This window comes from Passer montanus, unplaced genomic scaffold, assembly GCF_014805655.1.
Source record: "Passer montanus isolate IOZ18808 unplaced genomic scaffold, ASM1480565v1 scaffold8, whole genome shotgun sequence".
Classification (NCBI taxonomy): domain Eukaryota; kingdom Metazoa; phylum Chordata; class Aves; order Passeriformes; family Passeridae; genus Passer; species Passer montanus.
Genome location: NW_024373256.1, coordinates 6,952,955 through 6,969,902, shown reverse-complemented (window position 1 = coordinate 6,969,902; position 16,948 = coordinate 6,952,955). Strand labels below are relative to the sequence as shown.

Genomic DNA, 16,948 nt, shown 5'->3' with positions numbered 1-16,948 from the left:
AGAGCACAGCTCGTATTTGCATAGGATTAATTTACGGACTGTAGTTTGTTCATACATGTTACGCAAGAGTTACAAAAAAGGAAGGTCACACCCAAAAGGCAGCTGTAATGCTTTTATTATTTTAGGATTCTGTCCAACTGTAATACCTAAAATACATCTCAGAAAGGACTCAAACATTACAGCAGGCATGAGGTGGAGTAAGATTAAAACAACATCACTGTGAAGGGTACAGGCTCACTTGAGCAGCTTCATCACAGAGCTGAAAGGGGCCAGGTTCTCACAGGACTTGATCCACTTCTGCACGTTGGCCGGGGCGCTGTTGGCAGAGCCCGTCTGCTGCAGCGCGCTCCACGCCACCACGTCGGCCAGCGTCAGTTCACTGCCCACCAGCCACGAGCTCTTGCCCAGGGCAGCGTTCATGGAGCGCAGCACTGCTCCTCTCTCCTTGCTGCTGCCCTCCTTCAGCTGGAAGATGGCTGTGTCCACCCAGCTGTCGATCAGAGTTGAGGTAACTGCATTGTACTTCTGCCCAAACAGGGAAAAGAGAAAGCGAGCGATGTTCCCCTCTCCTTCTATGGGGCACATGGTTTGAATGCTGAACTTCATCTGGGGTTTGGGAACTGAAATTAACAGAAGAAAAAAAAAGTGAATCCAACATAGTAAAGAAATTAACTGGAATGGTAATTCCATGATGAACATTTGTGATGCCAGCACCACTGTTAATATCATTAACCTGATGAACAGTTTTCAGTCTTGTGGGATAAAGAGATCACTTTTTGAAAAATTCAGCCAAATCTACCCCATAATTTCTCTTCTAGTTATCTTGTTTGTAGAAACTAAAAAGCATTTTAAAAAGCCCCCAAAACCTGAGGGTACAAACAACCCTGTCAATGCCACATGTATTTTAACAGCAGTAAATATGAACAAGAATCTCCTTCTTCTGGCCCAGCATGGTTCACAGCTATGAAAAGAGAACAAAAATGTTTCCTGCTTCTTCATATCCACCACATGTCAGCACAGGGACACCCAAGCATCTGTGTGCAAGGGTTTATAGCACAAGTTTCATTTTCTCATCTATTGTAAAATATTGCTCTACAAATTTCCTTCTTACCATCTTTCCAAATCAGAGTAAAGCCCAACTGATACTCATGACGTGCCTGCTTCTTAGTGTGCTCTCCAAAGCACTTCAAGAGGTTTTCTGGCACACTTTTCACTGATGAATGTGTGTGAACAGCTGATAATATTTTGTACCGTTCACACAGCAGACTGTGTATCACTAACAGTGACAGTGGAGGTAGAGAAGGATTTGCATTGATGACAACATCTTTCAGGGCTCCGTAATCCTGAATGGAAAGTAAAACATTCAGCAGGTAAGACACATTCCAGATCATACTCACAACCATTGCTTTCATTTGACACCAAAATGTACATAGTCATGCATGTGTATGCATGTGTGTATCTGAAATTCTAATGATAGTCAAGTAAATAAATTCAAGCTTGGACATTTAAAACTTGTGTAAACATCTTCCTTCCTTGACATGTAATTCAAGGATATGACAGGTAAAGCCTACTCCAAGATGAAGCCAATATTAAGAGTTTCCAGTTTAGTAACAAACAAAAAAACAACTGTTGAAATTTCAAAATTAACTATTCTCGCTTGAAATTATATCCAAATGAGCACATATAGAACTAGTATTTATAAGTGTTTGTATCTATAATCTGGATGGCCAAAATTAAATTTGTAGGTAATTGTAGGTTGTATATTGAGTTCTGAGTGTCCCAGGTTTTAATGCCCCCCTTCCAGCCCTGTAAATGGAATGTTGAGAAAGTACCTACCAATATCACTGCTCAACTAAACTCACCTTTCCAAGCATCAGATCTAAATCTGCTCCATTTGTTGTCAAAGGAGAAAATTCATCAGTTTGAATGACATTTGTTACATCAAAGTCAGCATCTGGGGTGTGTATCATCTTGGAGAGCCCATCCACAGCACTCTTCAGTTCATACAAGCGCTTCAGGATCTCCTCCTGGCGGGATTCAAGTGCCTGAAGTGATGGGTCAACCTCTTCCTGCAGAAGAGGAACAAACAAGGCCACGTAAACATTCACTCTGCTCAGTGTCCAAATGGTGCACAGCTCACTTAAGGTTAAGTTTTGAAAGACTAAACACCTTCAAATAGCCAGACCATTGTGAATATCATGGGCTTATGTCTATCAGTAGTCTTTTGTCTGTATAAGTGTGGTGAGATGGTATATTTAATAATTTCCTGAAATTTTCCTGCTTAATAGAGTCTTCTAAGCCATTAGTTACAGCAAACTCTGTAATGCAGTCAAAATCAGACAAAGAGCTGGCAGTGAAGTGCTGAACGATGACTGAAAAATCAAAGGCAGCTTGTCAGGTTCTTTTCAGCCCAGAAGAGCAAAGTTAGTAAGTCTGTGGTACAGCAGCCAAACAGGGAAACTTTTTGACAAGTCAGGTAGTTCATAAAAGTAAAAAGCCTTGCAGCTTTAGATGGATGGTATATTGTGTGGATTCAGGCTTTGTTTCAAAGAATATAAATTATAGTGGGAAAAAAAAGACCATGGGCTTCATTACATGTTAACACCAATACAGTTTTTTATCTGTATTACCTCACAAGCATCTCATCTTACAATCTCTTTTAAAATAAGAAGAAAAATATATTCCTGTGGCAGGTTTTAAGTCTACAAGCTTAAAATAACGTTAAAGAAAAATTTTCAAATAGCCTATTTCTAAGCATCCTGAATAAGGATTAAACAAACCCAAACTATCATGGATGAAGAGATAAACAAGGTACCCAAGTAAAATCTTTATATCCACTTAATTTAGTCAAAGACAAGACAAGGGAAGACCTCTTAAGTGACTATTAATTCGCTAGTACACAATTCCATACTGTGCAATGGGAAGGCATTTCGTTAGCATTCCTGTTAAGTTCTGCCCCAAAGTTACTCCTCCTCAGTGTCTGCTCACCAAGCTGGGTGAGGGCACAGCAAACATCGAGCTAAAACCGGCCACGAGCGGCCTGCGAGAATTCCGTGCACTCCTGGCACTGCAGAGAGGCTGCTCAACTAGCCCCATGTAACACGGCATTTGGCATTTTTGTCTTATTTGAGGCAAAAGAAAGCGAGCCGGGCAAGGAGGGAGTGTACGTGGCTGGAACCCGAGCGGAGCCGGCGGAGCGGTGATGCAGCAGGACGGGACGCGGCCTGCTGGGCACTCCGGGCTGGCCGGGAGCAGCACGGCCACTCGGACACAAACACCGCCACAGGGACACACGCCAGAGCCCGGAAAGTTAAACTGAGAACTACTGAAGGTTTTAAAAACATTACAGAGAAATTCCTGAGATTCTTGATTTTATTTAACCCTCGGACGCGCGGCTTAAGGCGAGGCGGAGCCGGGGCCCCTCCTGCGGGCTGAGGCGGTGACTCGGCCCCGTGAGCTCTCCGGCAGCGGAGGCTGCTCCCGGTCCCTGACAGGGGCTGGGGCTCTCACCGGAGGGAACACCGGCCCCGCGGCCGCATGCCCGACCGCGCCAGGGCGAGCACCACGGGCCGCAGCCCAAGCAGGTCGTTCCGCCCACCCCTCGCTCCTACCTGCGGCGGCGCGGCGGTGCCGGGGGCGCGGTGCAGGTTGGGCAGGGGGTACATGCAGCTGGGCAGGTGCTCCGCCAGCACCCCGGCGCTGTGCAGCGGCCGCACCTTGTACATCGCGGGCATGGCGGCTCCCGCTCCGCCGCCGCCGGCCCGCCCACCCCTCCGCGCCCATTGGCGGAGCGCAGCGTGATTGACACGCGTGGCACCCAATGGGCTACGGGTTCTCCCGCCCGCCCTCCTGCCATTGGCCGGCGTTGAGTCGCAGAGCGCGTCCCCACAGGGCGGTGGGCGGGGTTGCGCCGCGGGCCGGGAGCGCGGTCCGTGCGGGGCGGGCGCGCTCCGGCCGCTCCCGGCGCTGAGCGGGGCGGGAGCGTGAGGAGAGCGCGGCCCGCTCCGCCCCGCCGGGGCCCCGATGGAGGCGGCTGCGCCCTGGTGAGTGTGTGCACCGCCCCGGGCCCCCGCCTTCGCACCCCCTGCCCAGGCCGCTTTGCTCCCCTCACGGGAACCGCGCTCCTCGCACGGGCCGTGCCCCCGCTGCCGGCGCGGTTCCGGCCTCCCCTGGTTCTCTGGTTCCCCTGGTTCCTCTGGTTCCCCTGGTTCTCTGGTTCCTGCCTCCCGTCCCGGCTGGCCTGGGGAGGCCTGAGCGGGGTTTGCTGCCCGCTCTCACCGCCGGGCTTTGCTGTCCCTCTGTCCGCAGCCCGCAGCCCGCCGGGGCCATCCGGCCCATCGAGCGCCGCTCTGTCCATCGCATCTGCTCGGGGCAGGTCGTGCTGAGCCTCGGCACTGCCGTCAAAGAGCTGGTGGAGAACAGCCTGGACGCCGGAGCTACCAACATCGGTAACTCTTCCTCGGATTTAGTAACTTTCCATAGGCTTCTAAAGCACGTCTTTTTCCTCAAAACCAAGCGCATGTTAAAAAATACGGGCAAATACTTTCTGTTGGGTCCCAGCATCTTTGCAGTGATTTTACACCTCAGGTTACTAAAACATTCCCAGACTCCAGCTGCATTCCTAGCAGCATGTGAGATTGTGTTATTTGATTTCTAATGGCCCTTTTGGCCACTAAAACAGTGTGTGGTCTGTGCAGCAGCGGTGATCAGGCTGTGCCAGCCGGTGGCCTTGGGCTAGCACAGGGTAAGGGCAGGGGGCTTCCAGGATGGTGCCTGGGGTAATTGGGAAAACTTCTGTTCAGACACAAGTTCAGTGAAGTTGAATTACTTGGAACTACAGACTGGTTTGCATTAGATTGATCTAACTTTTGACAGCTGTCAAGGGTTAGGGGTTTGGGTTTTTTTTTCCTGTTATTATTCAATTTTGACATGGAAAGATGTTATCTGAAAAATTGACTTCAAGTGCAAGATTGATACCAAACACCGTGTATGAACATAAAGAATTAAAATACTTTATGACTCAATTTTGTAGATATAAAACTTAAAGATCATGGGGCAGAACTGATAGAAGTTTCAGATAATGGAGGTGGAGTGGAAGAAGAAAACTTTGAAGGCTTGAGTAAGTTGATTTTTTTTTTGTAATTTAAATGTTGGCTTTTACATGATGTGTGTGTTACCTGCAAGCTTGAGCAACACCAGACTGATCTTCTGTAGTGCTCTTGTGGTTATAGTTCTTGTAACTCAGAAATAGTCTTTGGTTACTTTGCTTATTTAAGTGGCACAAGCAATATACATAATCACAGAGGAGAAAATGTTATAAAAGTCCATGTGGGTTAATTAATGTTTAATCATTGGTCGTTGTTGAAGGAGTTTGGCTGTGTGGAAGTGGCTGCTTTGGGAAGGTGAATTATAAACTTGAGTATTTGCTGAAGGGGAACTGACATTGCCCTGACTGTCAAACTTCCCATTTGCTAGTTTTGAATTGCACAAAATGGGAGCAGAAACAATACATTGTCTGATGAATCTAACTAGCCACTGCAGTAGAAATACTGGCATTTCTTTTTTGATAAAACAGCTAGGAATCTTTTCCCCACAGGTTATTCCTCAGTAACTTTGGTGTTCACTGTACGTTTTTGATACTCAGAAACTCAGTGTGCTGCTGTTCCAGCACAGGGAAAGCTCAGGGGTGCTGCTGCTGGGTCAGTTTGTTACCTGGTGACTGGTGCTGCACTGCTGGTGTGGGCTGAGTCCTCCTCAGCTGTTGTGCTGGCTGGGCTTGTGCTTGTCACCTGTTCCCCATGCACAGCACAGGCTGCAGCTGGGTTCTGGCAGGGCAAAATCTGGGACAGGTCCAGCAGCAGCAGAGGCTCTGCTCTGAGGCATCTTGTAGAGCTTATTCCAATAATGCTGAATAAATCTGTGATGTAAGTGTGAAATAGCAGGTGCATCTGAGGATTTTTAAAAGATCTTGTTTATAGGAGAAAGCGAAAGCAAGCAATATTTTGTCTTTAATCATTATGTAGAATACAGTGAATAATACAGAAGGTGTTTTGCTTCTTGATATGCATACAAAATCTACTTGCATAGACCAGTGTCACTTTGAAGTGAAATATATATTTGAAATAATCTTTTTCCAGCTCTGAAACATTACACATCAAAGATACAAGATTTTTCTGATCTAATACACGTTGAAACATTTGGGTTTCGAGGTGAAGCTTTGAGTTCACTCTGTGCATTAAGGTAAATAATATTATTTGTTATTAGTATATTACTAATTAGTAATATAATATACCAAGTAATATAATATAATACAATACGTAATATAAGTAATTACTAATCACTAATATAAGTATATATTTATTTATACTATTTATTAGTAGTAGGAAGTTACTATATGCACAAAAACACTACACCCCTTCAGTTTACCATTATTGACAAAGTGGGGCTTTGGAAACTTCCAGTTCCTTACTGTTAGGTCTGTTTTGAACAGTAGGTTGCATGACATCCTGAGTCGTTTCCAACCAAAATTATTCTGTGTTTCTAAGCACCTAATTGGTCATTTTATGTACAGAATTTAGTGTTACTTAAGTATGCAGATCTTTACAGGCTGGGATTGTGTATTTGCATGAGTATTGATCCTCTGATGTAAAGCACTGTAATATTTAAGTGCTGGTTGTTAGGTTGTAACTCATTAAGACTGTACTTAAATTTCTTTCAGACCAACTATACATTTTAAATCAGCCTTTGTACACAGTGGTGCTGGTATTTGTTAGAATGAGGAATGTAGTGTTCAGCAAAACTAGATTTTTACACTGAGTTTTAAAAGAGAGAGATGAAAGGGATACAAATAAGAATGTGTAGCTAGGGAAATGTTACACTACTCTAAAGAGCAGGTTCTTAGCTGTTTATGGGGAAGAGTTGTTTTATAAAATTAGTAGTATTGCTGTAGTTTCTATGCTGCTTGTCATGAGGAATAGATAATATGGTGCTCAGTGAATAATTCTGTTGCCTCTTTCCTCCCACTAGTGATGTTACCATTTTCACCTGTCATAAGTCAGCAAAGGTTGGGACTCGTTTGGTGTTTGATCACAATGGCAGAATTACTCAGAAGACTCCTTTCCCACGACAGCAGGGAACAACTGTGAGCATCCAGCAGCTGTTTTATACCTTACCAGTGCGGCATAAAGAGTTCCAAAGAAACATCAAAAAGGTAAGGTCAGAAATTCTCAATTCAAAGGACTATTGTCCCCCAGAATTGATTCACTGCTGAATGAAGCTCAGTTCTCTGTAGAATGTACTGATTACAGACTATTTCATGCCTGTCTTACATCTTAATCAAATAACAAAAGTCTTCTTGTATGCTTTTCTCTTCTACTTTGCAATATTTGGATTTAAAGGTACATTCTCAGATTTTCAGATCTTGAAAAGAATCCATATCATGATCACTTATCTGTATTTTAAAACCAGGCTGTGTTGTGGCTAAATATAAGTCTTGTAAACATCCTGTTTATTTTTAAAGTACTATTTTTCATATATGGTACTTTAAAAAATTTTACTTATCTGTATTTTAAAACCAGGGACTGCTGTGTTGTGGCTAAATATAAGTCTTGTAAACATCCTGTTTATTTTTAAAGTACTATTTTTCATATATGGTACTTTAAAAAATTTATATATATATATATATACACTTTAAAAAATATATATATATACACATTATATATATATATATACACACTATATATATATATATCTTTTAATTTAGTATATAAAGATTTTAAGGCTAAAATTTCCCCCTTTGTTACCTGCAGCTATTGAATGCTTTGTTTATACATTTGTGTTTTAAAAAGGGACATTTCATATGAATCTGAACTTCCTTTTTCCTTTAATAGGAATATGCAAAAATGGTCCAGCTGTTGCAGGCCTACTGTATTGTTTCCAAAGGGGTGAGGATTAACTGCACTAATCAAGTGGGCCAGGGGAAAAAAAGCTGTGTGATATCCACTGCTGGAAGCCCCAGTTTAAAGGAGAACATTGGAGCAGTATTTGGACAAAAACAGGTATTGCTTTTATTACTGAAAAGAGAGAGGATGTAGCTGTATAGAGGGATTTTTAATGTCTGGTAAGTGTGAGAGGTTGGAGTGTTGGTCTGCAGCACACCCTAGAGGCCGAGAGACACCGCAGCCTCCACGGACTCTGAAAATCCTGGATCTCCTCAGGGATGTTTTAGAAATGATTTAGGAGATGGGTTATGGCTTAATATCGCTCTGAAACCAGTTTTAAGAGCTGTTGTTTCAGCAAATGGACTGTGTGTCACAAGAACAAGCAATTTAAAAAAATCCTTAAAATGGTGTGACATGAAAGTTTTAACTGGAGAGCAGAAAACTGAGGTGTATCCACTTTTGCAAGCTTGTCCTATGAAACTAAGTTTTATTCTGGGTAACCTTTAAATGGGATTGCAGTCAGCCCCTGTAAAGATGTAGACTGTGATGCTTTCTAAGGAATACCTATAAAAAATAATTGTTATCCTCTAGATGAGAGCAGAGATGAAAAAAAGCTCAAAAACATCCTACCTACAGCTGTGTATTACAATCAGCAGAAGTATTGAGTGGCTGACAGCTGCTGGCTGTTGATAAACAATTTTTCTCTCCACAGTTCCCCTACAGAGATCTCAAAGCCTGTTCATGCTGTGGCTGAAAGATGAAAGATGTAACTTTGTCTTGCCATGTGGCACCAAGCATAGTTGAAAATTGAGTGTTATCTGAATAGAATGTTTAGCTTATAGCCTGTTCTTTATGTTGAATACTTACATTGATAGAAGCTGCTCTAATGGCAGAAAAATAATAGTGGCACGACTGGGAAAATGTTTGTGGTAAATGTAACTGTTTTTAGGGAGCTTGTGATTCAAATAACACATTTTTAATAGTTTTATTGTAATTTCAAAAGAAACTTCTGTTACTCTTTTTGCCTTTTATTTTAGCATAAAACTTATTTAGGTCATGTGTGTGTCAAACTGTCAATCATTTTATTGTTCTGCCTGTGTACATTTAATGTAAGGGTCTCTGAAATAACTAAAGCACATGTGATATCAAAGGATGAGAACAGGCATTTCTTAGAGGCATTTTTCTGTTTCTCAGCAAACAATGCTGTTATCTTCTAGCAGGATATTTTCAGGATATTCAGTTTGGACATTTTAAGTGTTTGTCTTGGTCAGCCAAAACCCACCATTTTTCCCAAATGAATTTTAAGGCTAATAAATTACAATCAAATAGAAGGGAAAAATCTATATAGGTTTGATGTTTAACTTCCTTCCCTTTTTTTTTCAGTTGCAGAGCCTTATTCCTTTTGTTCAGCTTCCTCCTAGTGAAGCTGTTTGTGAAGAATATGGACTGAACCCTGCTGACATGCCACAAAATCTTTATAGGTAATTAGGAAAGTGCAAACTACTGCTGCCTGTGGCACTTTACCATAATCCAAAATTTAAAATAAAGTAAAAAAAAAAAAGAAAAAAGGTGTGATTTATAGTATTGAAAAAAAGCCAAGAACAGTATAGTAGATATTGGGATGCAGTTTTGTAGTAGCCTTTGTCACCCAAAGAACTGGGAGAGGAAATGTGTATTTACATATTCACTGATGCTGTGTTTCCTTAAGCCCCCCATAAAATACATTCCCCTTGAACATGCTTTTCTCATCACTTTCCCTTGCTCTCACATGATTGATCCCACAGCATTACTGGCTTCATTTCCCGGTGTGATCACGGTGTTGGAAGCTCCTCTCAAGCATGCTTTTCTCATCCACTTTCCCTTGTTCTCACATTACTGATCCCACAGCATTACTGGCTTCATTTCCCGGTGTGATCACGGTGTTGGAAGGAGCACGACAGACAGACAGTTCTTCTTCATCAACCAGCGGCCCTGCGATCCAGCCAAGGTCAGGGCCTTGCCTCGCTCTCACCAGCCCCACTAACGCCATGTTCTCTGAAACCCTCAGCATTAGCACTCGTGTGTGTGTTTGTTTCTTCCTAGTAGAAGTTCCTCTGTGGCAAGTTTTTGTCTTAGTTGTGTCTGTTTGAGTGAACAAGATCTTAATAATAAAATATATGTTTTAGTACATTGATTAATATACACTGGTGCAAAATAGAAGATGATATTTTTGAAGTTTGTTTTTTCACCTTTTTTTGCAGGTTGTCAAGCTTGTGAATGAAGTTTATCACTTACACAATAAACACCAGTATCCATTTGTTGTCCTTAACATTGGGGTAGATTCTGGTATGTTCTGAATAATTTTTAGTAACTTCAGTAAAGGCTATTACAATTTATTCTTCAATGATGTTTGTAATTAGAGAATATTGTCATTTTCATCTGTATGACTTCCTGCGCTCTGAGGACTTTTTTTAATGCTCAGTTGGTGAGGGAGAAATAGAATCTAGCTGTGGTTCCACTATTTTTCCCCTCCACCTTTTCTATACTCAAAAATCAACTCCTTAAATGATGAGGAAGAGGTCATCTTGTATCTTAATACAAGAAAACTGTATCATGTGTTTGACTGCTGGGATTTTGAGACACTTAAATCTGATTAGTAGACAAAATGGCAAACAAACCAGAACTAATTCTGTGCAATAACATTGCATTTTATTTGTAAAGCAGTTTTTTTTCTTTTTTTTTTTTTTCCAGAGTGTGTTGACATCAATGTAACTCCTGACAAAAGGCAAATTTTACTTCAGGAGGAGAAGTTTTTATTGGCAATTCTAAAGACTTCTCTGATGGAGATGTTTGGTAGTGATGTTAACAAACTGAATGTCAATCAGAAACTTCTGGACATTGCAGGTAGGACACAAAATGTGGAAGTTTTGAGTATGATATATGGCAGAGAATTAAAAATGTGTTTTTAAAAACCTAAAGAAGAAATGAAAAAAAAAATTCAACCAAAAATAAAGAAGGCCCCTAAGTTATTAAGTGATTGTTATGCAAATGGCACATGCCAGCACAGCAGGATTTGCAGTCAACTTTGTGAGCAAAAAATTCAGACAGAATTAATTGAGAATGCTTGAAAAATATTTCTCCCAAGATACTAAAAGAGACCTATGGTTTTTTGATGAAAATGTCTTTGAGAAAGAATGGTTAAGGGGCCATAAATAATATATGAAAATTAACTATGAGTTTATTGGATTTTAAACTTTGATTCTTTTATGTTATCTACAGAAATTGATGATTCTCTTGTGACCGTGTAGTGTTTCAAGTTTGCTTTCCTGAGTCAAGATCATCTCATTCTCTTCCTTTCAGTCAACAGAGCCCCTTCTAATTTTACTTTTTGCTGACATACAGAATCAGTTGTAGCCTGATTCTCACTTTATTATTAAGGTTATTTTAAATTAACCTTCAGTAAAATCCTTGTTGGACTGGCAGTTGACGAGGCTGAAGTCCTGTAATGACCAGCAAATCCCATATACTCTAAGTGCCTATTGTGCCAGCTCCTTAACACTTTGCCAATGAAATTTTATAGTGACCATTAAAGTGTAAGAGCAATTCACTTTTCATTGTCACTCTGTCATTAAACTCTTTTGATAATATAAATAAATGTGCTGATTGGACTGATTACTGTTCCAGTTTAAAAAGAGACTACAAATTCATTCTTAGTAGTGTCATTAAATGTCTTCAAGATGTAACTGTTTCTGTGTTTGATATTAATGCATTTCAGCCCTATACTCATTGTCTGAAGCTTCAGGGCTCCTTTGAGCTGTTTACTATTTTTCTATGTCTTTTAATTCCTTTTCCTAAAGTATATAATTTAATTCATGTTTCCAGCTAACTTTGAATCTTGAAATACTCTGTATTCTGATTTCATTAGGTAACTTGAAGAAGACACTTCCTGAAGAGGCAGAAAAGCCTCAGGCAGACATGATGTCTGACTCTGAGACTGAAAATCCAGGTGGAGAAGGCAAAAGGATAATGACTCTTGCCAGATTAAGGGAGTCATTCTCTCTCCATCAAACAACAGAAAGTAATTTTCAAAGCTCTAAAAAGGTAAAACAGCAGCACAGTTCCCCTAGACAAAGGTTACTCGATACCACTGGGAGTACTGTAAAGATTCAAAAAGCTGTCTTGACTAAGAAGGATGAAAGTTGTCATAAGTTGGACTCAAAGGTGTCAATTCCAAGGAGACACTTGAGAAAATTAGAAGATACTTCAGATTCTGGATTCTGTAGTGTTTCTGAGTCAGATGCTGGATGTAGTACACCAGAAGCTGGAAGCTGCATCAATAGTGAAAGTGCAATTAATTCTGAGGAAGAATTCTGTAGCACAGAAGAACAGATGCAGAAGGAATGTCTGAAAACTGCTGGATGCAGTAGGGAGCCACTGGACTGTGATGTTCAGGTGTTGGGCACTGAGCCCAAGCTAGATCAAGTGAATGACTGGACTGATCAAAAGAAGTTTTCTCAAGAAGCCAATAGTTGTTCCCCAAAAGTAAAACGTTTTAAAAGCAGGAAGTTTAAAAGTGAAGCAGATGATTCCAAGGCAGGTAAATATCCTGAAGTGAAGGACACTAATGTTGATGTACTGGTGGAAGTTAAAAAGAAAATTGTTCCTCTTGAATTCTCTATGAAGGTTTTGGCAGAAAAAGTAAAAAAGGTAATACAGCAACAACAGAAAAATACAGAAACTGAGAATTACAGAAGATTTAAAGCAAAAATTAGTCCCGGGGACAATAAAGTAGCAGAAGACGAATTAAGAAAAGAGATCAGGTATTTCTGCTTTCACTTGTTTAATATATTTTGGTCATCAATTAATAAAATTAGTTAAACAAAAGTATAAGACCTGTCTTGAGGGTGGGCAAGAGGCTTACATGTACCTGCTTGGTTTGGGTCTATTTTTTATTGTCAAAAAAAATCTATTTGATGAGTTATTTTACTGACAGAGCAGCTATTTGAACTAAGTGCAAATAGAATGTGGAAAAAGGCACTAAAAAGGCCACAAACGTCATAGATTTGGCTTAGTTCAGCCTTGTAAACTGCAGTTCAGTCAGAAAAACAGCAAAATTCATGGCAGACTGAAAAGACTGCATAGCTCATGTTCCTCCCTTGTGTGAATGAAATTTGGTGAGACATACCTGGAAAAATAAGTTACATTCGGGTGGTGAGGGGACAGTCAGTGTCTGTGATTTGTTAATATTTGGATTTACAAAATGTGTTAGGAAAGTCTTCTAATTGTGAAAAGAAGGCAAATATGGCAGCTGCCTTCAAAACCACAATGGCATCTTCAGTGTTACCTTGGCTACTGCCATATTGCCTGCTTCTAATTTTGTTATCACAAATAGGAGAAACCTGTCTTAATGATGGATTTTATTCTGCTAGAAACACCTCATAGGTCATTGGCAGATTTTCAACATTTATATCCTACTTAAATTAGATTTATTTTTTTTTAATATGAAGTGTGTTCTGCAGGGGAGAAACAGAAGTTTTTAAGTTTTACATGATAACTGATAAGGGTGTAACTTGTAATCCCTTTACATTTTTTTCATACAGTAAAGAAATGTTTGCAAAAATGGAAATCATTGGCCAGTTCAATTTAGGGTTTATAATAGCAAAGTTGAATTCTGATCTTTTCATAATTGACCAACATGCTACTGATGAGAAATACAACTTTGAGATGTTGCAACAACACACTGTTCTCCAAGGTCAGAAGCTGATAGTGTAAGTATTTTCAGTGTTTTAACAATAACATGTTTTAAGTTGAATTCAATGTTTCAGAAGGATATCTGTGATTTATTTTTGTAGCATTTCACACATTCAGAACACTTGAGACTAAAGTGGTTTTTATATTCTGTGTTTCAAAGAGTCCATCCTTACATGAAACATAAATTCCATGGATGCAGTTGTAGCTGTGCAGCAAGGCAGTGGTCAAACAGATTTCCCAGTGGGCTTTCACAGCATCCCAGTTTGGTGGGATCCTGGAGACTGTTCCTGCAGCAAGGAATGCTGCCCAGCTGATTTCATCTGCTCAGTAACACTTGGAAGCAACTGTTCAGTAGTCAGATTTTTTTTTTCACACAGCAGAGTAAAAAGTTTTACTATAGAGCTCTGTATTAAGTATTTCTAGGTTGTTTGTGAAATCTGTCTTTAATGCTCTGCACTGTGTATCTATGCAGCACCATCTTTTTCTCTCTTTTTCAGGCCTCAAAATCTCAATTTAACAGCAGTAAATGAAACTGTATTGATTGAAAACCTGGAAATATTCAGGAAAAATGGCTTTGATTTTGTCATAAATGAAAATGGTGAGTTTGGACCGGAATTGCTGGAAGTAAAATAATTCAAAGGATTAATCTTATTTATTATGCAAAGATTCCCTTGGCTGTGATCAGAAGTTTTGAAATAAGATGCTTTTTTGTATATGGAGTGTTTGTTTTTTACAACTTGCAATACTGTGGTCTCTCTTCATGATTTAACAGAACATTGTAAATTATTTTTCTTGCCAGGTTTTTACAGAAGTTTTTGAATACTGGAGTTACTCTTTGGTTACATGACTGGATGTGCATTTTCTGGATATGTTACATTAAAATACTTTTGTTTCATTAGTATACCTGTAGGGATAAAGTGATAAATCTTTTAAAATTTAATTTAAAATAAATAGATAGCATTAGTAACTGATCTTCTTTGGTTTTCCTTATGGCTTTAGTACTGACTTGCTCTGTTTTGAGTAAATTCTGTAACCTGCAAGTTCCTTATTGTTTCCCTTATACAGTGAGGGTAATGAAAATGCATTTTGCTATTTGGGAAGACACTACACATTTTTTCCATAATCCTCATTCCAGAATATCCTAAGGTTTCTTTGGTCTAAAATGCCATTAATTATCAGTCTCTTACCATTGTAAATCCTTTTTTTAGTGATTTTAGTGATTTTGTAGTCACATAAAAAAAGTTCATAACCATTGGTTCTTTGGAATTGAAGGTTTGTTAGAAAGTAGATCTTGCTGCTTTTAAGTTTGCAAACAACTTTTTTGGTTGATGTTAAAAGGCCATAGTTACCACTTTGGTTAGTTAATTACATCCATCAAAAGATTAAATTTAAGCATTAGTATATACACACATCACATCATAATAATGTTTTAAAGTAGTTTCTCAGATTTTCTCTCAAGAAAAAAGTAATTTCTTGTACTTCTCTGTTTCTTTATTGTCATTGCAAACTTCCAGCTCCTGTAACTCAAAGAGTTAAATTGGTATCATTGCCAACAAGCAAAAACTGGACTTTTGGCCCCCAAGACATAGATGAGCTGATTTTCATGTTGAGTGACTGCCCTGGAGTGATGTGCAGGCCCTCCAGGGTCAGACAGATGTTTGCTTCTCGAGCTTGCAGGAAGTCTGTAAGTACTGCACTTGATGTTGTGTTCAAATAAATAAATACCACATTTCCTGATGTTGTACAGGTGGCTGCATCTGCGTGGGTATTGCAGGGCAAGTTTATTTACTGCTGAGTGTCAACAGCTCATATCCTTCCTTCTGTTCCCCATGTTTTTATCTAGTGCACCTTGGGAAGTATTTCTGCTAGGTTTTTATTCTGTTCCAAACTAATGGGCTCATGAGCCCAGTGTTAGCTGTGTTGTGTATTCTGGTTGTCTGATAGGTGTTTTTTACCTTTAATGCCTTGTACAGAATTCATTTACTATGGTAGCTGAAAGTGCTGCTCTGGTCTGTGTCGGCTAGCTGGCAAATGGAAAAAGGAAAGAATTATTTTTTTCCTTTGCTTGCAGGTGATGATTGGAACTGCACTGAATGTGCAGGAAATGAGAAAACTGATCACTCATATGGGTGAGATTGAGCATCCCTGGAACTGCCCCCATGGAAGGCCTACTATGAGACACATAGTCAGTTTGGACTTGATTTCACCACAATAAGTCAGTGTCTGTTTATTAACATTTTAAATTTTAATTCTTGGCAATATTTTGAGCTTTTATCATGACTCTCTTATTCTGAGTACAAAAAAATTTTAGGCAGTCTTCAAGCTGGAAGCAAGAGCACTTGGAGGCATTCAGCAGGGTTTCCTTGTTATGTCTGTGCAGTCATCAATACCAACATCCTGGAATTCATGTAAATAACTTCTCTCTTATTGCAATTTACTGTGTGTTGTACTTCTTTGAGCAGCAATCAAAACTTTTATAAAATAAATACATTTATATATAAAGATCAGGAGTAGCTGAACTTCATTTATAGCAAAGACACTGATTCTGAAAATAAAGTGGAATGTGAATTCATGTCCCTGGCAATGCCATAAAACAAATATTAGTTTTCAATGTTTATACATCACATATATGATAATTTTAGAGAAAATGAAAATTATACACAAGTTTAAATATTTTTTTTCTTACACCAAAGCTGGGTTTTGTCAGATAATGACTTAGAGCTTTAATATTACATTTAATGATTAATTTCCTGTTATCCATGTTTAAGGCTTGAATAGAATTATTAGGCTGGCATCGTTACGTTTAATTAGAATTGTCCCCTTACAAATTCCAAACTTGTTTTTCAAGAACAGGGATTCTTTTTCTGATAATGAATGGGACAAAAAGCTGTCTCAGCAGGCACTGCCTGTCAGGTCAGTCCAAATTCTATCTCAATACAATCAAAACAAGTAGAAAACGGTCTTTTTGAATCAGAAACCATTAAAACAGGTACCTACACTTTTCCAGTTCTGTAGGACCAAGATTTGACCCAAGAAATCTGTGTTTATGGATTATGTTCCCTTCACACTCCATTTGCCGCTGCTGGAGCTGCGGCCATGATGCTGCTGCTGCTCCTCCACTCCGCGCCGCTTCTCCGAGCAACGTGGCAGCGCCGTGCCCGTGGTACCCGGCACGGCTGAGGCCGAGAACCTGCGGCAAAGTGTCGGTGTGGGTGCGGAGCCGCGGTGCCGCCCGCTGCCGAGCGGGAGCGGGAGCGGGGGCGGGAGCGGGAGCCGGC

The 16,948-nt window shown here is 40.1% G+C and overlaps 2 protein-coding genes across 3 annotated transcripts; one reads left to right on the top strand and one right to left on the bottom strand.

Annotated features, from left to right (window-relative positions):
- Positions 1-97: 97 nt before the first annotated feature.
- AIMP2 (aminoacyl tRNA synthetase complex interacting multifunctional protein 2) lies at positions 98-3,779 on the bottom strand. The gene is made up of 4 exons (XM_039731680.1): positions 3,612-3,779; positions 1,863-2,069; positions 1,112-1,343; positions 98-620 (listed from the first exon to the last, which is right to left on the bottom strand). The coding sequence occupies exons 1-4, from the start codon at positions 3,732-3,734 to the stop codon at positions 235-237; spliced, it is 948 nt and encodes a 315-aa protein (XP_039587614.1). The 5' UTR covers positions 3,735-3,779; the 3' UTR covers positions 98-234.
- A 103-nt stretch (positions 3,780-3,882) lies between these two features.
- Positions 3,883-16,172, top strand: PMS2 (PMS1 homolog 2, mismatch repair system component). 2 transcript variants are annotated; one of them, XM_039731676.1, is made up of 15 exons: positions 3,883-4,043; positions 4,309-4,448; positions 5,033-5,119; positions 6,138-6,240; positions 7,027-7,210; positions 7,890-8,057; positions 9,324-9,421; positions 9,828-9,927; positions 10,181-10,265; positions 10,671-10,823; positions 11,845-12,739; positions 13,520-13,687; positions 14,168-14,268; positions 15,185-15,354; positions 15,742-16,172. In XM_039731676.1, the coding sequence occupies exons 1-15, from the start codon at positions 4,024-4,026 to the stop codon at positions 15,883-15,885; spliced, it is 2,616 nt and encodes an 871-aa protein (XP_039587610.1). In that variant the 5' UTR covers positions 3,883-4,023; the 3' UTR covers positions 15,886-16,172. The 2 variants fall into 2 exon arrangements, 1 of the variants encoding a protein (XP_039587610.1); XR_005630154.1 differs by lacking the exon at positions 15,742-16,172 and having other exon boundaries at positions 13,520-13,671; positions 15,185-15,322.
- Positions 16,173-16,948: the final 776 nt, after the last annotated feature.

Excerpts from the sequence above, each read along its gene's own strand:
- AIMP2 (XM_039731680.1), bottom strand. The coding sequence starts at position 3,734 with ATGCCCGCGATGTACAAGGTGCGGCCGCTGCACAGCGCCGGGGTGCTG. Across the intron at positions 2,070-3,611 it reads GCACCGCCGCGCCGCCGCAG|GAAGAGGTTGACCCATCACT; the intron begins GTAGGAGCGAGG and ends CCTCTTCTGCAG. Across the intron at positions 621-1,111 it reads TACTCTGATTTGGAAAGATG|TTCCCAAACCCCAGATGAAG; the intron begins GTAAGAAGGAAA and ends TGTTAATTTCAG.
- PMS2 (XM_039731676.1), top strand. The coding sequence starts at position 4,024 with ATGGAGGCGGCTGCGCCCTG. Across the intron at positions 5,120-6,137 it reads AGAAAACTTTGAAGGCTTGA|CTCTGAAACATTACACATCA; the intron begins GTAAGTTGATTT and ends ATCTTTTTCCAG. Across the intron at positions 10,824-11,844 it reads GAAACTTCTGGACATTGCAG|GTAACTTGAAGAAGACACTT; the intron begins GTAGGACACAAA and ends TGATTTCATTAG.